The sequence below is a fragment of the Hemitrygon akajei genome, chromosome 1 (genome assembly GCF_048418815.1).
Source record: "Hemitrygon akajei chromosome 1, sHemAka1.3, whole genome shotgun sequence".
Taxonomy (NCBI): Eukaryota; Metazoa; Chordata; class Chondrichthyes; order Myliobatiformes; family Dasyatidae; genus Hemitrygon; species Hemitrygon akajei.
Genome location: NC_133124.1, coordinates 12736644 through 12763380, shown reverse-complemented (window position 1 = coordinate 12763380; position 26737 = coordinate 12736644). Strand labels below are relative to the sequence as shown.

Sequence of the window (26737 nt, the reverse complement as noted above, 5' to 3'; positions counted from 1 at the left end):
CTGAAATAAAAATCAGAAAATCCTAGAAGTCCTGAGCAGGTACTAATTATCCATGGAAAGGGTTAAAATTGGATCAACGAATTAAAAGTTTGTGCAGAATTTTGTTCTTTCTGCTCCATGCTGCAACATCCACCTTCTGCATTTGTTGCATTCCTTGTGGTATAGAGTCATACAGCAAGGAAATTGTCCCTCGAGTCTCAACTGACCACGAGGCAACCAGTTTTCGCTAATCCCATACAGATCTCATTTTTTTCTTCCCACAAACCCATTAACATCCTCATCAGGAACCTACACATTATGGGGCAAGTTACAGTGGCCAGTTAACACCCTAACAACCTGTGGGTCTTTGGGACATGGAGGTACCTGGAGCACCATGTGGTCAGAGGGCTGTTGTCAAAACTTTACACGAACACCATAAAGGCGATGGGGCTTAAGAGAAGAATTTTAAGGTTTATCTCAACAATTATCTTTTTATATATTTGTTAACAACCAGTACAAACTGAGGATGGGAAACTCTCAAGTGTCAACTACACATGCCAGCGCCAACATAGCAGGCCCAGAATATTCAACAAAACAACACACAACCAACATACAACATGCACCAAGATGCAAACAAGATAAAGGAAAAGCATGGTTGAACTGGTGTACTATGAAGAGAACTTAAAACGGAGAAAACCTACAGCACAATACAGGCCCTTCCACCCACAAGGTTGTGCCGAACATGTCTCTACCCTAGAAATTACTAGGCTTACCTATAGCCCTCAATTTTTCTAAGCTCCATGTACCTATCCAAAAGTCTCTTATGTAACACTTACCCAACAGGCTGGTATATGTCTAGGGGAAAAGGAGATCCAGCCACTCACCAACCCCACCTCTTGTACACGCAGGTGCTGTGAGAATCAACTTTATGCCGTGCGTACACACACAATATCAAACTCACACCAGATACCATTATGGAATACACTTTAAAAGATTTTACTAAAACTAAAAGAGTACTATGTAATACAATATATATGAAGGAAAAGAAAATAAAGTAAAAGGCGCCAACTTATCAAAGTTCAGTCAGTTTAGTGCACATCGTTGGAGCTCAACCATCGAACCATGCAACCCCTCGTCACTTTCCTCCTACCTCCACTTCCTCGCACCTGAGACCACCCCCGGTGGTCGACCGAGCAGTGCAGCGCACGTCCACCTTCCTCGGCGTCTCCTTCCCACCTCCCCTGAAAAGACTGCGAAACCCCCAAGCTCCCAGCCTCACAAGACAAAATAACATTCCCCATTGGTTAAAAACTGAATACAATCCCCATATCAGCAAGTCCAAAGCTAAACAACTGCGAGAGAAAACACTTATCAAACATAAAAGCATTCCTATTCTTGCAAACCAAAGAAGCCATTTTGAATAACATACACAGTACATTGTACACTTAAAAGACCCTATTGAATCCACCTCCACCACCACTGCCGGCAGCCCATTCCACGCACTTACCACTCTCTGAGTAAAGAACTTACCCCTGACGCCTCCTCTATACCTACTCCTTAAACCTGTGTCCTCTTGTGGCAACCATTTCAGCTCTGGGAAAAAGCCTCTGACTATCCACACGATCAATGCCCCTCATCATCTTATACACCTCTATCAGGTCACCTCTCATCCTCCTTCGCTCCAAGGAGAAAAGGCCAAATTCACTCAACCTGTTCTCATAAGGCATGCTCCCCAATCCAGGCAACATCCTTGTAAATCTCCTCTGCACCCCTTCTATGGCTTCCACATCCTTTGTGTAGTGAGGCAACCAGAACTGAGCACAGTACTCCAAGTGGGGTCTGACCAGGGTCCTATATAGCTGCAACATTACTTCTCGGCTCCCAAATTCAATTCCACGATTGATGAAGGCCAATACACTGTATGCCTTTTTAACCACTGAGTCAACCTGCGCAGCTGCTTTGAGCGTCCTATGGACTCGGACCCCAAGATCTTGTGAGTACTATGTTCATATGGCTGCTATATGAGCTCTTTAAGCCAGGTTTCAGAGCTGGAACCAAAAGTCTTGAATGACTACTGACCTCACACACCTAGAGAGGCTGACCCTGGGTCTCCTCTAACCCCTGGTCAGATCTGCCCTCGATCTCGGGAAGCTTGTCTACCAGGAGCACAATGATGCTATCAGCTACCTGATGAACAGAGGCTACACCCATTTGGATATGCACTGTAAGAATAATGTTTTTTTTAAAATTATTTTTCTAGTTCCTTGAGTACCATGCAGCCCTCATTGCTGGGGAAAACATTTGTTCACTACAGGTTGGTACTTCCACTGTATCTTGGATAAAGGACTACTTGACTGGCAGACCACAGTTTGTGCAGCTTCAGAGCTGTACGTCAGGCATGGCTATAAGCAGCACTGGGGGCCCATAGGGGATTGTATTGGCTCCCTTCCTGTTTACCCTGTATACCTCAGACTTTAGATACAACACTGAGTCTTGTCATCTACTGAAATTTTCCGATGACTCAGCAATAGTTGGGTGTATAAAGGGAGAACAGGAGGATGAATACAGGGCCCTGGTGAAGGACTTCATCAAAAGGTGCAATCTAAATCATCTGTAGTTAAATTTATCACTCAGACAAAGGAGATGGTGATGGACTTTAAGAGAACCAAGCCTTTACTACTCCGTAACTATTGATGGTGAGGACGCGGATGTGATAAGGACCTACAAGTACCTGTGGGTGCAGCTGGACAACAGACTTGAGTGGAGTGGAGCACCAATACAGAGGCTGTGTACAAGAAGGGTCAGAGTCACCTCTATGTCCTGAGGTCCTTTGGAGTATGCAGGCCTCTCCTGCACATGTTCTACCAGTCTGTTGTCACCAGTACAATCTTCTAAGCGGTGGTGCGCTGGGGCACTGGCATCCAGTGAGGCTGGGATTGGTGCGGAGGGAGCGGACAGCAGAGCGTTCGGAAGGAGTGAGGTTGGAATTGGAACAGGGTGTGGTGAAGTTGATGTCCCATCGACAATTAGCAATAAAGAGATCCAGAGCAGGCAGAAGACCAGAGCGGGGTGTCCATGAAGAGGAGGAGGGTTGAAGACGGGAGAAGGGGTCATTGGTGGGGGTAGGAGAGTCCTTGCCAAAGAAATAAGCTCGGAGACGGAGCCAGCGGAAAGAGAATTCAGCGTCATGGCGTACGCGGAACTCGCTGAGGTGTGGGCGAAGGGGGACAGAGCTGAGGCCCTTACTGAGGACAGAACGCTCTGCCTCAGAGAGTCGAAGGTTGGAGGGAATGGTAAAGACCCAGCACGGATGAGAGATGGGATCAGAGGGGGGAGGGAGGCTGGTAGTGTCAGTGGAGAGGGAAGGGTTGGGGTGAGAGGAAGATGGAGCCTCTGAGGGCCCAGGAGCTGACGATGGGATCTGAGGGAGAGGGGATGGCAGAGTAGTGGTGGGGGAAGGGGAGATGGGAGTCACAATCGCAGCATGTATATCTCAGGATTGTCTATGATATCATACTTGTACTTTGAGAGTAAATTTACTTTGAACTTTTAAAAAGCAGGTAGGGTAACTCAACAGTGGGAGTGGTTTGGAAGTATTTAGATAGCTGATGATTACTTTCTAATACATTTTATACTAACCTTAAACTAAACATCTTCCATCCAGAGAAGAGTTAGATCTATTCTAGAATCAATACAATGAAGCTGCCTTTTCCAAATTAAATTGGAGTCTTTAAAGTCCAAAGTCAAAAGAATAACGTCCGGTCAAAAGAATAACCTGACGTCAGTGGTAGGAAAGATGCTGGAGTCAATAATAAAAGATGAAATTACGACATATTTGGATAGCAGTAGAAGGATCAGTCCGAGTCAGCATGGATTTATGAAGGGAAAATCATGCTTAACTAACCTTCTGGAGTTTTTTTGAGGATGTAACTATGAAAGTGGACAAGGGAGAGCCAGTGGATGTAGTGTACTTGGACTTCCAGAAAGCTTTTGATAAGGTCCCACATAGGAGATTAGCGGGCAAAATTAGGGCACATGGTATTGGGGGCAGAGTACTGACATGGATTGAAAATTGGCTGGCTGACAGGAAACAAAGAGTAGCGGTTAACGGGTCCCTTTCAGAATGGCAGGCTGTGACCAGTGGGGTACCGCAAGGTTCAGTGCTGGGACCGCAGCTGTTTACAATATACATTAATGATTTAGATGAAGGGATTAAAAGTAACATTAGCAAATTTGCTGATGAAACAAAGCTGGGTGGCAGTGTGAAATGTCAGGAGGGTGTTATGAGAATGCAGGGTGACTTGGACAGGTTGGGTGAGTGGGCAAATGTATGGCAGATGCAGTTTAATGTGGATAAATGTGAGGTTATCCACTTTGGTGGCAAGAACAAGAAGGCAGATTACTATCTAAATGGAGTCAAGTTAGGAAAAGAGGGAGTACAACGAGATCTAGGTGTTCTTGTACATCAGTCAATGAAAGCAAGCATGCAGGTACAGCAGGCAGTGAATGGCATGCTGGCCTTTATAACAAGAGGAATTGAGTATAGGAGTAAAGAGGTCCTTCTGCAGCTGTACAGGGCCCTGGTGAGACCCCACCTGGAGCATTGTGTGCAGTTTTGGTCTCCAAATTTGAGGAAGGACATTCTTGCTATTGAGTGAGTGCAGCGTAGGTTCACAAGGTTAATTCCCGGAATGGCGGGACTGTCATATGTTGAAAGATTGGAGCGACTGGGCTTGTATACACTGGAATTTAGGATGAGAGGGGATCTGATTGAGACATATAAGATTATTAAGGGATTGGACACGCTGGAGGCAGGAAGCATGTTCCCGCTGATGGGTGAGTCCAGAACTAGAGGCCACAGTTTAAGAATAAGGGGTAGGCCATTTAGAACTGAGGTGCGGAAAAACTTTTTCACCCAGAGAGTGGTGGATATGTGGAATGCTCTGCCCCAGAAGGCAGTGGAGGCCAAGTCTCTGGATGCATACAAGAGAGAGTTAGATAGAGCTCTTATAAGTAGCGGGGTCAAGGGATATGGGGAGAGGGCAGGAACAAGGTACTGATTGTGTATGATCAGCCATGATCACAGTGAATGGCGGTGCTGGCTAGAAGGGCCAAATGGCCTACTCCTGCACCTGTTGTCTATTCTCTAATAAGGTTGAGAGAGACATGGATCAGCCATGATCACAGTGAATGGCAGAGCAGACTCGATAGGCCAAATGGCCTAACTCAACTCCTATGTCTCGTGGTCTAAAATGAACTTGGAGTGAAGGCATTCTTCTTCAAAAAGAATCAAAACCTGACCCAACAGCCAAAAGAGCCCTCTCTCACTGTGACCTTACCAGTAAATTTCTGACTCATGGGAACGTTGACAGGTGTGGACTTCACCAGTGTAGCTTTTCCGATTGCCTCTAAGTCTTTCACATCAGGAACGCGATCGTGATAAATGAAGTCATTATCCTTTTTCGCCGCAGTTAATGCACGGGAGATTTTGTCAGACAGATCTTTCACATTGATATACTCATCATACCTGGAGGCAACATTTTTCACCAAATCCGATCCATGCTGAGTTAAAAAAGGATAAAACAGTGAGATCATGGGTAGCTTAAACAAGTACATTTAAAAGTCAAGTCTTGATTTAGATTGCTTATTAGTTTTACCAAAAATTTAAGATGAGTTTTTTTTTGTCATGTACATGGAAGCATCGAAATTTTTTTTTAACCGTGAAACGCATCGTTTGCGTCACATGAAAGTAGCAAATTTTGCTCGGGGCAGCCCTCAAGTGTTGCCATGCTTTTAGAGCCAACGTAGCATGCCCCCAATTCACTAACCCTAACCTATACCTCTTTGCAAAGTGAGTGGAAACAAGAGCACCCAGAGGAAAACCACACAATCACGGGGAGAAAGTACAAACTCCTTACAGGCAGCAGCAGGAATTGAACCTGGGTTGGTGATTGTAGTAAAGTGTTGGTGTAGCGCAGTGGTTAGCACGACTCTGTTAGAGCTCGGGTGCCCTCCCGGTGTTCAATTCTGGTGCCATCTGTATGGAGTCTGTACGTCCTCCCTGTGGAATGCCTAGGATTTCCCTCGGGTGCTCCAGTTTCCTCACACCGTCCAGAGATATCGGGTAGGTTAATTTGTCATTGTAAATTGTCTGATGGTTAGGTTAGAGTTAATTGGGTTTGTTAGAGGTTGCAGCTCAAAAAGGCCGGAAGGGCCTATTCTCAGCTGCATCTTCAAATAAAATAAATTGAATTAAGCGCTATGCTACTGTGCCATTGATAATATAACTGAAGGGAATTATGAAAAATTGGATGAAGCTACAGCGATATGAAACTTCACTGAACTTCAGTTCTGAGTGTTATTTGTTTACTTTTTATTGTTGGCACAATTTGTGCTGAAAACCACCGCTTCTGGCACCAACAATGATTCCATGGAAAAGTCACTCAAGTCACATTTCTTCCCCATTCTGATGGTTGGTCTGAACTACAATTGAATTCTTTGACCACGTCTGCATGATTTTATGGAGTGAGTTGCTGCTATGTGATTGCTGATTAGATATTTGCATTAATGAGATGTATCTAATAATGTGACTTCTGAGTCTAACGCCTCAGTAAGGCCTTTAATACATTTCCACACGGTAGGTTGCTGTGGCAAGTTAGATTGCATGGGATCAGGGAGAGCTGGCTAACTGGACATCCCGACTAGCTTGATGGTGGGAAGCAGTCAGGAGATCCCTGACTCATGGTTTGCCTCAGGTGTCCATGATAAGCCCATTGCTATTTGTCATCTGTAACAATGATTTGGATGTGAATGTACAAGGCATGGTTAGAAAGGTTGCAGTTGTCAGTGAGGATAATTATCAGGATTTCCTGAGGATTGCTGATCAGGTGGGTAAATAGGCCAAGAATGCAAACAGCTTAATTTGGATAAGTGCAAGGTGGGAAGATGAATGTTGGTAGGACTTTCACAGTGAATGGTACGGCCCTGGGGTGTGTTGTAAAACAGAGGGATCATGGAGTACAAGTACCTGATTCCCTGAAAGTGGTGTTGTAGGTAGGGAAAGTCATGAGGAAGGTGTTTAGCATGCTGGACTTCTTCAGTCAAGGCACCGAGTGAAGTTATATTACAATTGCACGTGGCATTGATGAGGCAACTTTTGGAATATTATGTTCAGTTTTCATGTTTAGGAAAATGCCATTAAATTGAAAAGAGTGTAGAGGAGATTTGCAAGGATGTTACCAAACTTGATGGATTGAGTTGTTGTGCAACTTGGGCCTTTTTTTAAAACCTGGAGCATGGAAGATTGAGGAGATGTTAAAAATCATGAGAGAAATAGATAAGGGTCAATGTGCAGTCTTTTTCCCCAAGGGTTGAGGAATGAAGAACTACAGGGCATAGCTTTAAGGTGAGAGGACCTTAGGGGCAATTTTATAGAACCTGAGGGGCAATGTTTTCACCCAGAGGGTGGTCTGCATAAGGAAGAAGCAAGCTACCAGAGGAAGTGCTTGAAGCAGGTGCATTAACAAGATTTAAAAGGCACTTGGACAGATACATCCTCAAGAAAATGACAACCTTGTCACAGTTTGGAGACTCGTGTGCTTCAATGACCCAGAGAGCTATGCTGGCTGGAGTCAGGACTTTATGCTTTGGCTCTTGGTAGGGTCACCCATGTCAAATAGGTCAAAGGGTAAAGGTCAGGCTAAGAGCTCCAGGTCTGGGTTCAGCTCTAGTCTAACAACCCTGACTGATAAAACAAAATTGTTATGGAAATAGCAATGAAGAATTCTTCCACATCTGTGTGTGACGGTATTCCCGAGTGTCCACCAAGACTTGCATGACTGACAGTAGAGAAAACCCAGAGGAAGCTACTGACATGATGAAGGAATCCCTGAACCGCCAGAGATGGAGGACCTTCTTCATTGCCCTAAACGTCAGCGGCGCATCAGGCAGTAAGTAAGTAGACAAGTACACGAATAGGAAAGGTTTGGAGGCACATAGGCTAATCACGACCATCATTATTATCATGAACAGAGTTGGGGCAAAAGGTCTGTTTCCACGTTGTATGACTCCTTGACCCTAATAAGCACAGTGTGGAGATTAATTTTTAAATGAGAATTGGCAGAGGACAGACTACGATTTAGCAAAGAGAAATCACTAAGACAGTAAAGATCCAGTTTTAACACAACATTGCAAATGAATAAATGTACGTTTTTTTCTCCCCCAGAGGGAGCTCGAGCAATTGTACAATCTTGAACAAGGATGGCTGTAAAGCTGAGATCCTGAAGTAGAAAAGACGTGTGAAGTGGCACAGTTAAGATCATTAATATGAGCAGAAGTTTTAAATTCAATTGTAAAAACATGAACAAATTCAAACCTCTATTCCGTGTACGTGGAAATATGTGCTTCAGCTGATAAAATAAAATCTAGAACAGCACATCTAATATACCATTACTCCTAGGTTATAGATTTAAAAATTAGACTGACCAAGGATTATCAGCCAAAATTTTTATGGTTGGAGAGGCCACTTGCCTAAATTAATGTAATAATAGGGCCATTAACACCATGATAAATGATATCCACTCATTACTTTAGCATTACTCCAAAGCAGGGGTTCCTAATCTGGGTCCCACAGACCCTTTGATTAATGGTATAGGTCCAGGGCATTATAATGTTTGGGAACCCCCTGCCCAGAGGGATTCTTTAACTAGTCATTGATAGCTTACCTGTAATCTGGCAATTTCCTCACCAAACTTCTTCTGCTGCTTGGCCAGAAGTGACTGGTGGAATTCTGCATTGGCCTGCATCATACAGTGTTTCGCAGCTAGAACAGGTAACACTTCCTGGAAATAAAAATACTGACCAGGGGAAATGTCCAACCACAAACATCCACAGACAACAAGGGAATCAGGAAAGGGAAAAGAGAGAGGAAATTAGAATCCCATTAATGGTTTTTAGGAAGTCCGATAGGTTAATTCATCTGGAGTATAAATTGAGCAAAGTAACTGAATGGCTTGAACGTTGTGGGAAGGCAGCTCTTTTCTTTAAAACTAAACTTCACATGAACATTTTATACCAATTGTATATAATTCATTTACTGTCAGAACTGAAGTTTGCAGTGCAGAATTTCAGAATTTGCTTGTGTGCAACTGAGAAGCACACAATAAATAGCTCACTCCCAAATCTCAATCCAAGCCACAGCAGGTCACTAGTGATAGATTGCTCATCAAATCAAACAAGTTCCTCAGTTATGGTTACAGTATTTTGCTGTCAGTCATTCAGGGCAATGGACATTATCAGATCACCAAGTCACCATTGTTTCTGATTTTTAAAAGATACTCGAGCCCAGACAATAGAGTCAAAGAAAGAAATTATATGCTTGTGTGCTTTGAGCAGTAGTTTACCCTATCACTATTGCACAGAGGCGATAACATTTTTAACTTCAAACCCTGAACCTTCAACTTAAAGGAAGCAAAACCTGCACCAACACAAGAGGTTCTGTAAATGCTGCAAATCTTGAGCAACACGCCAACTGTTTGTTCTCCTCCATAAATGCTGCCTGACCTGCTGAGTGCATAGTAGATGGTACTAACGAAAGGAGATTACTATATTAAGTAGCTCCATTATCCGTTTTATAACATCTTCAGTATTTCAAAAAGTCATCTCTTGAGGACCACACACCACCTTCTCAGTCGTTAAAAACCTCTGATGCATAAAACCATCAAGAAGGGGGAGAAAAAAAAACATGGCTTTGAGTGGTCAGGGCCATTCCTGGATTAGATGCACCAAATCACACTCAGGTTCTTTGTTCAGATTAAACCACAAATGTTCCTTCTAATGCAGGGGTTCCCAACCTTTTTCATGCCATGGACCAATGCCATAAAGGAAGGACCCTGGATTAGGAGCCCCTGCTCTAATGCGTCATTATTTATCCATCAGCCACATCAGCTAATTTATACCATCCATACCACTGAGACTGTCAATTTCATTCCAAGTAGAATTTTGCAGAAGCTTTGTCTCGTAGACTTACATACAAACAATACTGGAATTAAGCTACACAAGCACAAGAGATTCTGCAGATGCTGGACTGGAAATCCAGAGCAACAGACATACATAAAATGCTGGAGGAACTCAGGAAGATAGGCAGCATCTATGGAGAGAAATAAAGAATTGATGCTTCGGGCTGATACCTTCTTTAGGAAGGAGGGTGAAGGGTCTCAGCCCAAAAACAACGACTGTTTATTAATCTCCATAGATCCTGCCTGACCTGCTGAGCTCCTCCAGCATTTTGAGTGTATTAAACTGTACAACCATATTTTGCACTAGATCCTCATAGCCACGTGCTGCACAAATTGAACTCTAATATTAATTTCCCCAAATAGCAAGCAGCGCCCAACCTATTATGTCAGCATTTTAAATGGAATTAGGTCTTTAGATGTCAGCAATGCTCTATCACTTTTAAAACTACATCAAAAACATTAAACTGACTCAGCCTTCCTGACACGTCCACCGTTGAACACACTTTCCAATCTCACCAAGTTTCCGTTGAAGATATGACAACCTGTCAAGACCCTTGAATGCTAATTCACTGAGAGATAGGTTGCCCAAACATACTTTACCAGAAGACTTCTACAGCTTGTAATGGAATTGGTTTATTATTGTCACATGTACCAAGATACCGCCTCCCTATATTTGGGCATAATCCAATTCAGATTCTCAAGGAAGCAAATATACTAACTCCTAACAATAATCAGCAGGAAAAACAATTTTTCGTGACATTTTTGTAGAATTAATGCTCCAGTGCACAAATTATTTTAGAACATATAACATTACTGCGCAGTACAGGCCCTTCAGCCCACAATGTTGTGCTGACCTTTAACCGTCTTGAAGATCAATCTAACCCTTCAGGACATTTTTAAGGTTGTAAATTTCAACGTCAGTAAATGTTGTCACTGATGCATAACTAAACCAAGTCTAAAATTTGAAGTCCAGTTGCTCAAGTATAGTCAGAATCTGGCGCTGGTGAATTATACAGAAGAAAAATATAGCCCAGACAGAGATTAACAGCAATCTGTAATAACTGTGAACATTGAAAATATTTGCTGTAGATCCTACAGAAGTTGCAGTGATATTATAGAGGACAGAAAGATGGAATAGGATAGATAGGATAGCGGGAGAGAGACAATTTGGTTGTTTTGAGGCATATTTAACTGCAAGGCGAACAGGAATTTGAAAGTTAGCAGACCATAACAAAATTCAGAAATATGCAACACATTGCACTGATAATTTAACATTAAAAAAACAAGATTACAATTAAACTGTACACATCAACCAATGAAAAAACCCAGCCCACTATCTAAATCATGCTCTCTTCTTGGTGGAAGGTGGTACAGGAGCCTCAGGACCACACATCACCAGGTTCAGGAACAGTTATAGCCCTCAACAATCAGGCTTTTGAACCAGAGTGAATAACTTCACTTGCCCCATCACTCAACTGTTGCAAAAACCTATGGACTCACTTTCAAGGATTCTTTTCTCAGGTTCTTGATATTATTTATTTATTTATTTATTAATTATTTGGGGGGGGTCTTTTTATTTACTGTGAATGCCTGCAAGAAAAATGAATCTCAGGATTATACATGTACTGTGATCATAAATTTTTACTTTACTTTGTACTTTGGTTTCACTAATTTTGGCAAATTTGAATTGTTAGACATGAAAATTCAAGTTCACATAGGTAATATGTATCTTTATTCTGAACCATCTTTACCAATAGTCTGGTTATTTATTGCTCTGTATTTGTTTAGCCAGATTTCAACAATGCCATTTTCAGATTCTAGTTTGTTTTTATTTATATTAAGTTGTTATTTGGGTAATGCAGCACCATGCTTTAACAAGTGGTTCCCTTTCTTCTTGAATGAAAGCCTCGCTTGTTTATCCGCAGTAAATTATACACCTCCTACTCTCATTAATGCCTGATAATTTCTTCTAAGAAACTGGATTTCTGAGAACTCCAAACAGCCATAAAGTTGGGAAGTCTACTTTTATTTATTTTTGCATTTTGTGTGAACTTCAACTTTCCTCAATATTTTGAAATCCACAAAAACGCATTTAAGCTCTATGCAGAGTAAGGGATCAAAACTTTAATACAGTAAATACAAAATAATTGATAAGAAATAACAGACACTGGACATTTTCAACTAGTAGGAGAAGCTCTAAACTAATGAGACATGTTAACTCAAATTAAGCTTTGGTTAGCATTTAGGATTACAGCTGTTCAAATACAAATCAAACTTTGAAGACTATTTCCCTCAAATTTAGGGAAGGAGGGATTGCAAAACTTCTGGATTTACATTCATCTGACGAGGCAGTTGCACCAAATCCAAAGTCACAGCAGCAGGTTGTGCCAATATATTGCACTGAAATTTCCATTAGGGGTCAAAAAGTTATGGGGAAAAGGCTGGAGAATGGGGTTGAGAAGGATAATAAATCAGCCACAATGGAATGGCAGAGCAGACTCGATGGGCTAATGGCCTAAGTCTGCTCTTATGTCTTATGGTCTAAAACCTGGAATTGTGCAGATTATAGAGCTTTATAAGATTCTTGCAAAAATATGTGTTACCAAAAATTTCAGTCTTTTCATATAATTATTGCTTTATAACTAATCTATAATAGCAAGCAACTTATTATATTTTTAAATTAGAGATACAGTGGGGAACAGGCCTTTCTGGCCAATGAGCTGCATTGCCTAGAAGCTCACTTAGATTTACAATTTACAATGACCAATTAAACTACTAGCTGGTCATGGTGTAGTAGCATGCATACCGGACTTCGAGGCAAGTGGTCCTGAATACTCACTGGCCAGCTCCTTGCACATTTTCCATCCGTGCTGGGTTGAACGTCGGGCTGGCAATTCGGCCTCGTAAAACAGTCAAAATGCTAAAGAAACTGCAAGGTTGCTGCCCGATGCACCACAAGGCGTGGAAAAGAACAATGCAATTAACCTACTAACCGGTTTTGTCTTTGGACTGTGGGAGGAAACCAAAGCACTGGCAGTCATGGGAAGAACATGCAAACTCCTTACAGAGGGCTCTGGAAATTAAATTCCCACACCCCGAGCAGTAATAATGTTGCGTTAACCGCTATGCAAACTCTGGTGCCCCAATATTGTGGTATAGGTGGCTAAAGAAGATAGAAGCTGGATGCTCTCATTTAAATGCCACACTTTTTGTCTAGAATGTACCACTTTATTAGGGAAGCAGAAAGCAGCGATAAACTACTGGACACAATCTGAGCCCTCCCTGCCCACTAGGATGTTGATGGGTTTATGAATACCTGCTTGTTGCTCAAGTTTGTAGGCGCAAGTGACTACCCAGTTCTCAATGACACTTTATGTCATCTGTTCTAATGGGAGTCAGATCCACAATTGGAAAAATAGATTTTCACTGAGGGAGGGGAGATCTACTTTGCAGATACCCTGAAGAGTGCAATTCAAAGAACTCTAGGTATGTGGGATCAAAGGCATTTGGCGACATTCTCAGGAGGGGACAAAACTCAAATTTATTTGAGACATGACACTTCCACCATATTTTAATCTAAACTTCAACTTATATGGTCCCTGTCACTGTAACCTTGGTCACTACACATCCTCAACTTCAAAGGGTATCACTGCCCTACATATTGTATTCACACTGATAAATCAGCTCATAATTCTAATTTCACATAAGAAACACAACTGTAATGTTTATAAGCTTTATATACAAAACTTGTAGACCCAATTTATTCTGGGTTATTTCTACTGGCAAAGCTGATTCTATCAGGGCAAACAATTGCATTACCTACTTCATTTACAAATCAAATAGTAAGTAGCACTGCACATAATTTAAACTTACCTTAGGCAAATTTTCCTTATACTGGCATTGTTTGAAGGCATCGCCATAGTAATCTGCAGCTTGATTGGCTAATTTAGCTATTATTGCATCTTTCATTTTATCTGCAAGACAGAGGACAATGCATATAAACTACTAGAGCACTTTCAAATATAAAGTTCTACCAAGTGTTGGACTATATCCCAAAAGCAAAAATTTTGATAAATAATAATTTAAAACTTATTTATAGACACGAGGTACTGCGGATATTGCAAATCTACAGCAATACACACAATTTGCTGAAGGAGTTCAGCAGGTCAGGCAACATCTTTGGATGGGAATAAGGAGTCAATGTTTTGGGCTGAAACCCATCATCAGGATTTATTTATAGAACACTTTTCACAAAACAAAGTTTTTGACAATGGGATAAAGTGCAAACTTGAAAACAAACAACAAAAATATGTTAAAAGCAAGATTAAATAAATAAGTTTTGAGCTGATGTTTAGAAGTGTCAACTGAGTCTGCATCCCTTGTAGTTTTAGGTATTGAGTACCACAGTTTAGGAATATAGATGAAAAAAAAAGCTGACCTGCCAATTATCTTTTGAAACCAAAAGCTGTTTCAATACACTCGATAAAAGGCAAATAGTTTTATGACATCATGGGATATAATCTAGTGCAGCTAGAGATATCTCTCGATGTTATACAATGCTTTAAAAAAGTATTCAGTCCCCAACCTGTTGCTCACATAAATGAGTTAAACAACCTTGGATTTCGATCAATTTAACCGAGAATTTTTATTTGTAAATCACATGCTTCTTCCCCCCCCCCCCCCCCGACAGCAGAGCCCAAAAAAACAGGGAAAAATGCAAAGCATGAAAAACTAAAAAGTCAAAAAGTCAGCAGTTCAAAAGTATTCATATCCTCTTGCTCAATACTTAATTGAACCACCTCTCGCAGCTATTACAGTCTATTTGGATAAGTCTCTGTTTGCTTTGTACAACTTGATGGAGCAAGATTTGTCCATTTCTCTTTGCAAAATTGCTCAAGCTGTGCCAGGATAGTTGGGGAGCGGCGGTGGACAGCAATCTCGAAGTCTTGCCAGAAGGGTTCAATCAGATTAACATTAGGACTCTGACTAGGCCACTCAAGGACATCAATTTTCTTCATCTGAGGCCGCTCCATGGTTGCTCTGGCAGTGTGCTTTGGATTGTTGTCCTGCTGAAAGTCGAACTTCCTCCCCACTCTTAGCTTTCTGGCAGAGGCTAGCAAGTTTATATCCATGAAAAGCATCCCTTTAGTATGACGCTACCTCCACCATACTTTACAGTTGGGATGATGTTACTTGGCTGATGTGCAGTATTAGATTTACGCCACATATATGAGGCCAAAATGTTCCACTTTACTCTCAAGACCTTCTTCCATACCTTTATAGTATCTTCTAAGTGACAATTTGCAAAGTCTTTATGGGCAACTATATGCTTTTTTTAAAGCAGGGTTTCTTCCTTGCCACTTTTCCATAAATACCCTTTTTATGCAAGGCCTTAGAGGTTGTGGAGCCATGAACTTCAGCTCCAGTTGCAGCCAGATTTCTGCAGTGCACTCAGTGACTGATGGCGTCACAGACACCTCTCTTACAAGTGCCATTCTTCTCCAGCGACTTAGTTTAGGGAGGCAGTGTGGTTGTGGTTTCATCTTTTCAACTTTTTCACGATGGGTAGGTCATTTAGGACAGAGTTAAAGAAAACTACTTCTCCCAGAGAGTTGTGGGGGTCTGGAATGCACTGCCTCGGAAGGCAGTGGAGACCAATTCTCTGGATGCTTTCAAGAAGGAGCTAGATCGGTATCTTATGGATAGGGAAATCAAGGGATATGGGGACAAGGCAGGAACCGGGTATTGATAGTAGATAATCAGCCATGATCTCAGAATGGCGGTGCAGGCTCAAAGGGCCGAATGGTCTACTTCTGCACTTATTGTCTATTGACTGCATTGAACTCGAAGGTATGTTCAAGTGCCTTTGAGATGGTCTTGTACCCTTCCACAGATTTATGTTTCACTATGATAATTTCCTTGACTTGCCTGGAATGTTTGCTTGTCTTCATTTTGGTTTTTTCTGTGAAAATCTACCATACTGTTGGACCTTACAGAGAGAGAGCGTATTTATTCAGGAGGTTCTCCAATTTTCTACATCAACAAATCGGGCGAGTCGGTAAGGTAATATACAGTGTGTAGTTAGTTTAAGGGCACTGTTGGAGGGCAGCTGGCAGCAATGCCAAGCAGAAAACATCTTCCTGTAAATCTTATTGCAACTGAGGAAAGTTAGCATAGTAATTACAAGTGGACTGCCCAAGCTATAACTGTATCAAGCCATCAGACATTGCTGATAATCCCATTTGAAGTCCTGGCAGCTTGCTTTGTATGTACAGTCGGCCCTCCTTAACCACGGGGGATTGGTTCTGAGACCCCTCCCCCGCGGATACCAAAAAACACGGATGCTCAAGTCCCTTATTTAACCTGGCTCAGTGCAGTGGTCTTTAGGACCCAGCGGAACCCCGGACTTTATTTAACATACTCAGTGCGGTGGACATTAGGACCTGGTGGTGCAGCTCTGAATCCCTGGTGTTTCTGTTAACAAAAATAATCACGATCACGATTGAAAATAAGGTGGAAGTAATAAAGCGATCGGAAAGAGGTGAAGCACCATCGGTCATTGGAAAAGCGTTAGGCTACAGTCGGTCAACGATCAGAACAATTTTAATGGAGCATGTGAAAGGCCCTGCCCTGATGAAAGCTACAATTATTACTAAGCAATGCAGTGGTTTAATTATTGAAATACGTATGTTTCTTAAGTGTTTTATATGCATGGAAAGGTAAAATATGTACTATATACTAAGAAAAACGTTTGACTAACTTGACGCTAAATAATACCAGATGTACCTGTTACGACATCAAATCCGACTTAAAGACGGACTCAGGAATGGAACTCATTTACAACCCAGGGACTGCCTGTACTTTTAAATCATTTCTAAATTACTTATAATATCTAATACAATGTAAATGCTATGTAAATAGTTGTTATACTGTATTGTTTAGGGAATAATGACAAGAAAAAATAGTCTGTATATGCACAAACAATGAGTGCTGGAGAGAGAACTTCCGGGTTTTCCCGATCTGCGGTTGGTTGAATCTGCGCATGCGGAATCCGTGGATAAGGAGGGCCAACTGTACATACATTATTTGCAAATGTTACAATGGAGGCTATATCCCTAAATTTATAGCCTTTTCAAAGCATTGTCACTTCAAACAAGGCTTTGGCATCAAATTTAATATGCACATGTTGAAGTTTCACTGGAATAAACGTTAAGTGGGTCGAACATATTTCCCATCACTTTAGCAGATACACAAAGGATAATAGTGTCAGTTTTATTTCCCACAATACTTTCATAACTCTATTTTAACTTTTTTAACTGAACCCATTTCCAACCTTCAGATGACCATCAATAGGAGGGCTGTACATTTTCTATCAATTTGCATATCCCTTGAACTGAATAATGAAGTGCAAACAAAAGGAACTGTCATTCAAGCAGGTAAATTGGTTCAAATGCAAATTCACAAACTCTGATAGCATACCAGCAGCACAAATTTACCACAGAATCATACAACACAGGAATGGGCTCTCTGGCCCTCCTCATCCACAATGTCAACACACGCCAATACCTTCTGCCTGCACTGGGCCTGTGTCCCACTACGACTTTCTTATCAATGTACCTGGCACATTGGGTCTTTAGGAATCCACATCAAATTTTCCAGTTTTAGGTAGTGCACTTTTTCTTTTGGTCTGTATCGAACCTGACTATTCCTTTGTACCATAATTTTGGCACAGTTCCACCACCACTCCCCCCCACACTGTCAACGTACTACACCAACAAAGAAGCATGCGTTGATCTTAAGTGATACTTAAATACGATACAAAGTCACTAAACCTCTCCCTATCAGAGATATTACCATTATTGTGGCTATCTGAACCTCCCCTATCATCTCCACTACCCAAAACTAACTTGTTTTCTTCTCCTTCCAGTTCGGATGAAGGTCACAGACAGGAAACATAAACTGCCTGACCTACTGATTATTTCTAGCAGATTTTGTTTTTACATTTCTAACAAGCAAAGCTGGGTGGGCTGTGAGGTCGATGCAAAGATGAAATTGTTAAATGGGCAAGCATGTGGTAAAGGCAGAACATACATAAATGTGAAGTTATCCACAGGTAGATAAACGAAGGCTGGGTTATACAAGTGGTGATGAATGTACAAAGGACCACATACTTTTTAAATTTTAAAAGCACTCAAAGCAAACATACAATCAAGTTAAAAAGGTAGAAAGGCAAATGTTATGTTGGTCTTCACTGTACAACGTTTTAAGTAAAGATGCAACGCTGCTTTGCTACTATTATACGAGATCTTTTTGATATCAATTCAAAGTATTCCAGTTCTGATCTCCTTTCCCAGGAAAGAATACAGGAAGTGCAAAATGTTGTATCAGATTAATTTCTGGGAAGCCAAGTTTGTTGCATGAAGAGGGATAACTGAATACTGACCAAGTCAGACAGACATAAGGAAACCAGAACTCAGTGAGCAGAAGGCACAACGCAACTCTACTTACTTCGAAGTTTGTATAAATTCAACATGTAAAAGTTTGACAAACTCCTATAGATGCACAGGGGAGAGTATCCTTGCAGATGGATCAGAAAAATCTAGAGAGTGTTGTTACAGCCCAATCCATCATAGAAAAACCCCTCCTCACCACTGAGCACATCTACATGGAGCCCTGCCACAATAAAGCAACATCCATCATTAAGTACCCCACCATCCAGGCTCTGCTCTCTTCTCACTACAACCATCCGGCAGGAGGTACAGGAGCCTTAGGTACCACACCACCAGGTGCATGAATAGTCACCACACTTCAAACAGGCTCCTGAACCAGTGTGGATAACTTCACTCAACTCAACACTGAACTAACTCAGCCTCACATTCGAGTACTCTACAACTCATGTTCTCAGCATTATCTTTACTTTGCACAATTTGTCTTCTTTTGCACATGGCTGTCTTTGGTTATGTACAGTTTTTCTATAAATTCTACTGCATTACTTTAGTTCAAATGCCTTGATAATAAATTTACTTTGACTTTGATCAGATAGCAGTGAGATTACAGAGCCCCAACACGAGTATTTCTGCAGATATCCCAGACCCATTCCAACTTAAAGTTAGGGCAAGTTTAGGTGGAGAGAGAAAGAAAAATAAAATAGACAATGATTTGACTGCCCTATCCCCCAGTCCACAACGAGTTAGTGAGTTGAGAGAAGAATTTTTGACACAAAAATCCATTCAATCACATTCAGTGCTTCAGAGTGAAAATACATTTAAATCAAATGCCTCTCAATAAATAAATGACAGCTTTTTTTAAGTTAAACAAAAAGGTCACGAAAATCTTCCATTTACTGCCTCAATAACCGGTAATAGACACTCGATGGCCACTTTATTTGGTACCTCCTGTACTTGGCCTTTTCTCCTTGGAGCAACGGAGGATGAGAGGTGACCTGATAGAGGTGTCTACGATGATGAGAAGCACTGATCGTGTGGATAGTCAGAGACTTTTTCCCAGAGCTGAAATGGCTAACACGAGAGGGCACAGTTTTAAGGTGCTTGAAAGTAGGTACAGAGGAGATGTTAGGGGTAAGTTTTTTTATGCAAAGAGTGCTGAGTGCGTGGAATGGGCTGCCGGCGAAGGTGGTGGAGGTGGATATGATAGGGTCTTTTAAGAGACTCCTGGATAGGTACATGGAGCTTAGAAAAATAGAGGGCTATGGGTAACCCTAGGTAATCTCTAAAGTATGTATGTTTTCGGCACAGCATCGTGGGCCAAAGGGCTTGTATTGTGCTGTCGGTTTTCTATGTTTCTAGATTCTGAGATACTCAAACAACCCCATATGGCACCAACAATCATTCCACGATCAAAGTCACATCAAATTTCTTCCCCATTCTGACGTTTCATCTGAACAGAACTGAACCTGTTGACCGTGTCTGCATGCTTTAGGTACAGGTGTACATAATAAATTGGCCACTGAGTATATTACATGAGGTTATTTTAAAAAGACACATAATGATGATGATAGTGAATCCAAAAAGACATACTTAACCACAGTTGGAAACCCTCATAACGATCAAAACAAGTGCAAAAATTAATGTTTCGATAGTTATATTTACCAGCAGCCGCTTTAAGGAAAAACACTTCTTGTGCTTGAGCCAACATAATTAGACTGAGAGTTCCAACTGTATCTGGAGAAATGTCCATTGTTGGCTCACGATTCAGTGCTGACAACACCGTATCCTTGATATGCTGGAAAACTCCACTGGCAAGCTGCAGCAAAGAGATCAAAAGAACATTGCTTCATCTATTGTATCATCAAAAGATCCATATAGAAAGAAAAAGGATTAATTCACGTGTGAGCTATTTGTTTCTGATCCATTATTGGTGACTATAAGCAATTAGAACTCAGACTTGCCACAGAAAAATCAGTAAACACCATTTTCTACATCAAGAAACAGAACCAACTGAAACTATTACCCAAAATGAATGTATTGAGTGCAGGAGATGGGATGTTATATTGAAGTTGGTGAGGCCGAATTTGGGGTATTGTTTTCAGTTTTGGTCATCTATCTAGAGGAAAGATATAAACAAGGGTGAGAGTGTAGAGAAAACTTACAAAGATGTTGCCAGGACTGGAGGGCCTGGATTATAAGGACAGGTTGAATAGGTTAAGATGCTGTTGCTTGGAACACAGAAGTATACAAAACTATGAGGGCTATAGACAGGGGATATGCAAGCAGGCTTTTTGTACTGAGGTTATGTGGGACTACAACTGGAGATCATGTGTTAAGGGTGAAAGGTGAAAAGTTTAAGGGGAACATGAGGGGAAACTTCTTCACTCAGAGGGTGGTGAGAGTGTGTGAATGAGCTGCCAGCACAAGTGGTAGATACAAGCTCAATTTCAACATTGAAGAGAAGTTTGGATAAGTACATGGATGGCAGGAGTAAGGAGGGCCATTGTCCCAGCATAGATCGATAGGAGTAGGCAGTTTAAATAGTTCAGCATGGACTAGATGGGCCAAAAGCCCTGATTCTGAGGTGTACTTTTCTATGACTCTATGACTCTAAAACCTTGCAGCTTGTGAAATTTTCAAAAGTCAGACTGAAAGATTGTTATTAAATAATATATAAGGATTGGGCGAGCCGATGGTGTAGTGGCATCAGCACTGGACTGCGAGGTAGATGGTCCTGAGTTCGAATCCAGCTGGGTAGCAGCAGTACCTGCGTGGAACAAAAGCCTGGTAATCTACTTCTGTATCGTGCCATGAAAACCCAATGGACAACTACACTATCCATAGTGTTGCCATGATTCGATGGCAACTCAACTGCACTTGACAAACAACTGAATAAATACACTTAAGGTCAATCCTGATTTAATTAAGAGACCAGTTTCGAGGAGTCAAAGCTTAATCTGAGTTTGTATTTTGTTATTCCTCCAAAATCTTAACCAACCTATGTCATGTAATCAGTTGAGTTAGGAACCAGTGTAACACCTGTGGTATACATATGGTTAAATGCAATCCAATAAGCTGCAAATCTACTAAACTCCAGCAAAAATAATGGATGTTGCCTGGATTGGGGAGCATGCTTTATGAGAATAGGTTGCGTGAACTTGGCCTTTTCTCCTTGGAGCGACGGAGGATGACAGGTGGCCTGATAGAGGTGTACAAGATGATGAGAGGTATTGATCGTGCAGATAGTCAGAGGCTTTTTCCCAGAGCTGAAATGGCTAACACGAGAGGGCACAGTTTTAAGGTGCTTGGAAGTAGATACAGAGGAGATGTCAGGGGTAAATTTTTTATGCAGAGAGTGGTGAGTGCGTGGAATGGGCTGCCGGCGACAGTGGTAGAGGCGGATATGATAGGGTCTTTTAAGAGACTCCTGGATAGGTACATGGAGCTTAGAAAAATAGAGGGCTATGGGGTAAACCTAGTAATTTCTAAAGCAGGGACATGTTCAGCACAACTTTGTGGGCCGAAGAGCCTGTATTGTGCTGTAGGTTTTCTATGTTTCTATAAAATACAGCTTCAGTGTACTGCACAAATTTTAATCGTCAGTTGTGCTTGCAACTCCTAACCTGCAGAACAGACAAGGAACATGGAAAAGAGCCATTCACTTTGTGGAATAATAGACTAGATGAACAGAAGGGCCTGTTTCAGTGTGTTCTATGACTCAAGACTGTTCTGCCATTGAAAGGTTACACATCAGCAACAAGAGATAGTATAAATCATAACCAGACACAGAAAAATGCTGGGATCGCAGTAATGAGACTCAATAGATGTGTAGCCCCTCCCCCAACACTGACAAATCCCAGAGATAAATTCTGAAACATGTGGGTAAATATCTATAAAAGATAGAAGCAGGCAAAGAATGTATAGTGTTGTAGAATAGCACTGAGATAATAAGGCAGCGATCTAATGTTCTCGTGAATAAGATGAAAGGCAGAGATATTTGCCATATCTTTACACACTGGTATGTCCTACACATCTGGTAAAAATGAACTGAGATCTGATTACGGAATTGGTATTGGTGGATCAGGCTGTTTAATTGTAATTTTTCTTTGCAGCTCAACAATTATGCCTGCTATTATTTTTAATTAACTTCTTAAATACGTGTAACTGTGTAGTACATTTCCTAGTGGCCACAGTATGTATATGTTGCTGTTCAGTGTGTCCCCTAGATGTTACAACTCTTTGTATCATTCCGGAAATCTCTAGAAGCTTCTCTGGTTTTGCATTACTTGAATAAGTGCTATCTAATTGGTTGACTCAAATCTACGAATATTTATTCATTTATTTAGTGAAATACAGAGCAGAATAGGTCCTTTCGGCCCTTCGAGCCTTACCACCCAGCAATCTCCCAATTTAACCCTAGCCTAATCGTGGGACAATTTACAATGACCAATTAACCTACCAACCTGTATGTCTTTGGACTGTGGGAGTAAACCGGAGCACATGGAGAAAACCTACCCGGAAAACGCACAAACTCTTTACAGACAGCGGAGGGAACTGAACCTAGGTCACTGGCACTAAAATGGTATTCTGCAAACCACTTTGCTACCATGCCACCCGAAAACCGAGGCAAATATGGACACCAGGAGAAGGGGCATTCAACCTTTCTGAAGACAATGGAAAATAAAGATGACACAAAAAAGTGGACATAGAACTTACATTCATTTAACTGCACGCCTGGAAAGGGAAGATACACTTGATATCTACACTCATTTTAGATATTTATTTATTATTTATTATAATTATTCTACTGATATATTTTCAGAGTCTGTTGTCTTTTGCACATTGTTCATTTGCCCGTAGTTGTTGTGTGCAGTTTTTCATTGATTCCATTGTGTGTCTTTGTATTTACTGTGAATATCCACGAGAAAATTAATCTTAGAGTAGTATATGATGACATATATGTACTATGATAATAAATTAACTTTGAACTCTGCATTAATTTTGATGGAGTCTGCCTATCTGCAAAGTAGTTCAAGTCTTTGACTTTAGTCGAAGGCCAATTGTCTTGGGGTGAGAGGACTGTATATGGGTGGATAGGAAAGGGAAACAGCTGTTGCTGTTTTGTTGTGTTGTGTTTTGTTGTGTTCAGTGTTGTTCTGCATTGTGAACATGCTATGTTGGCGGCGGAATGTGCAGCGATACTTCTGGGCTGTCCTCTGCACATCCTAGGTAACGCAAACAATGTATTTCACTGTATGTTTTGGTACCATCATATAAGCTTGAATTTTGAATCTTTTTGTAATTATAACGTTGTCTCATTTTTACTATGTACTGTACCAGCAGTTATGGTCGAAATGACAATAAAAGTGACTTGACTTGACTAATAGTTTCTGGCAATTTTTGTTTCCACCATTCAGAATTTTCTGAATACGTCACAACTTTGACAGCTTCTGTTAAATTAAGTTGCTTAGCCGAATGCTTTAAAACAGGGATCCCCAATCTTTTTTATGCCATGGACCAGTACCACTGAGCAAGGGCTCTGTGGACCCCAGGTTGGGAACTCCTGTTTTAAAATCAAACCTTTGCATCCTTAAGAATGGTAGAATGTGATTCAACAATCATTTTCAAAGGGCGACAGGCTGAAATATATGAAAGAAGAAAATTTGCTAAGAGGAAAAAGTGGGACTAATTGGATAGCACGTATCATCAGCACAAGCAAATATGCCAAGAACCCTCAGAATAAAATCCAAAAATCTGATAACTTAAATCTGGAATCACTTCAAATTTGAGAAAATCAAGATGGAGACAATATCAAATGAGACAATAAAGATAAGGTAGCATAAAAGGGATAAAAGCATTAGGAATGCAGATGAAAATCACACAGGAGGAGGAAGACTTTTTGGAAAGCAACTTGGGACAAGTTCAATTCAAGTTTATTTATCATATAATACATTGAAACATACAGGTAAATGTGTTGATTGCGTTACCAACCAAAACATCTAAGGATATTCTGGGGGCAGTCCACAAGTGTCACTACACATTTTGGTGCAGTATGCTCAGCAGAACAACACAGATCTCAGCAAGAAACAAAACAGCAACAGCAAAACAAGGCAACACACACAAAATGCTGGAGGAACTCAGCAGATCAGGCAGCATCTATAGAAAAGTGTGAACAGTCAATGTTTCGAGCCAAGGCCATTCTTCAGGTCTCCTGATAAAAAGTTTAGGCCCAAAACGGCGACTGTACATTAGTCTTCACTGTGGAAAACAGTAGCAGTACGGTAGAAGTTCCAGGAGCCAGGGAACATGAAGTGTGTGAAGTTACCATAACTAGAGAGAAGTCTCTTGGGACACTGAAAGGTCTGAAGGTAGATAAATCACCTGGACCAGATGGGAACTCCCAAGAGTTCTAAAAGAGGTGGCTGAAGAGATCTTGGAGGCAGAAGAAAGGAAACTATAAGCCAGTTAGTCTGACCTCAGTTGTTGGGAAACTGTTGGAGTTGACTATTAAACAATGAGGTCTCAGGGTACTTGGTAGCACATGACAAAATAGGCCATAGTCAGCATGGTTTCCTCAAGGGAACAGCTTTCCTGACAAATCTCTTGGAACTCTTTGAAGAAGTAACAAACAGGATAGACAAAGGAGAAATGGTTGATGTTGTGTACTTGGATTTTCAGAAGGCCTTTGACAAGATGCCACACAAGGCTGCTTAACAAGCTACAAGCCCATGGTGTTACAGGGATGATTCTAGCATGGATAAAACAGTGGCTGATTAACAGCAGGCAAAGGGTGGGAATAAAGGGAACCTTTTCTGGCTAGCTGACAGTGACTACTGGTGTTCCACACAGGTCTGTGTTGGGATCGATTCTCTTTTCGTCTTATGTCAATGATTTGGATGATGAAATTGATGGTCTTGTTGCAAAGTTTGCAGGCAACATGAAGATAGGTTGAGGGGCAGGTAGTTTTGAAGAAGTAGCGAGGCTAAAGAGGGACTTAGAAAGATTAGGACAATGGGCAAAGAAATGGCAGATACAATACAGTGCCAGGAAGTGTGTATGGTCATACACTTTGGTAGAAGAAATGAAAGGGTTGACTATTTTCTAAATGAAGAGAAAGTACAAAAATCTGAGACGCAAAGGGAGTAGGAAGTCCTCATGCAGGATTCCCTGAAGGGAATAAGAATATAAAAGAAAGGAAATAATGTTGACACCTTATAAAGCACTGATGAGGCCTCACTTGGAGTATTGTGAGCAGGTTTGGGTGCCTTACCTTAGAAAGGATATGCTGAAACGGGAAAGTTTAAAGGAGGTTCACTAAAATGATTCCAGGATTGAAGAGCATCTGATGGCTCTGGGTCTGTATTCACTGGAATTCAGATGGATGAGGGCTGACCTCATTAAAACCTATCAAATGGTGAAAGGCCTTGAAAGAGTGGATGTGAAGGGGATATTTCCTATGGTGGGAGAATCTTAGACCAGAGGACACAGCCTCAGAATAGAGGGGTGTCCTTTTAGAACAGAGATGAGGAGGAATTTCTTTAGCCAGAAAGTGGTGAATCTGTGGAATTCTCTGCCTTAACCAGCAGCAGAGGCCAAATCTTTATGTATAATTAAGGCAGAGATTGATAGATTCTTCATTGGCCAGGGCATGAAGGGATACGGGGACAAGGCAGGAGATTGGGGCAGAGAGGAAAATTAGATTAGCCATGATGAAATGGTGCAGCAGACTTGATGGGCCAAATGGCCTAATTCTGCACCTACATCTTATGGTCTTATAAACAACAAAACAAGTTCCCCATTCCTCCTTTCCATCTGTGCACATACATATTCCTCTAACCCAAGACAGTCTGTATTCTCCAGCCTCCAGCAGATTCATGATCAGCTGCAGACGTCGGGCGTTATTGAAACAATAAAAGAAAAACTGATGCAAGAACAAAATCAATGTTGCAGATTAAGTCCAAAAGACTGCTTACCTGATAATACTTAGCTGCTGATTTGAGCCCTTCATCATTCTCCAGATTCTGTTCTGATGCAATTTGGCTGGCTAAGGCACCAATATTGAACAAAACACAACTCTTTTCATATCCCAAACTTGCAAGGGCTGGAACCAAATGCAAGAAATATGAGAAAGCAGTAGTTAATATCTTCAAAATAATGATCTCTTATCTTCTTGCCTTTTACAGCTGCTGGAATAATGTATGCTAGGCTATGTGACAATCTTTTTCCATTTAAATAAAGGGGTACATGAAAATCGGGTAGCAGGGATACAACCAGAGTGCTATTACAAAGGCTTTC

General features: G+C 41.2%; 1 protein-coding gene across 4 annotated transcripts in view; it reads right to left on the bottom strand.

Moving 5' to 3' along the window:
- Nucleotides 1-26737, bottom strand: part of pdcd6ip (programmed cell death 6 interacting protein) — a 93788-nt gene that overhangs the window by 36032 nt on the left and 31019 nt on the right. For 2 of the 4 annotated variants that reach the window (XM_073036251.1, XM_073036358.1), the window contains exons 4-8: nt 26416-26543; nt 20105-20258; nt 13869-13969; nt 8703-8834; nt 5319-5541 (exon numbers count right to left, since the gene is read on the bottom strand). In XM_073036251.1, the coding sequence (XP_072892352.1) occupies nt 5319-5541; nt 8703-8834; nt 13869-13969; nt 20105-20258; nt 26416-26543 (738 nt within the window). The remainder of the gene's footprint in view (nt 1-5318; nt 5542-8702; nt 8835-13868; nt 13970-20104; nt 20259-26415; nt 26544-26737) is intronic. The other 2 variants (XM_073036301.1, XM_073036417.1) reach the window with 1 other exon arrangement.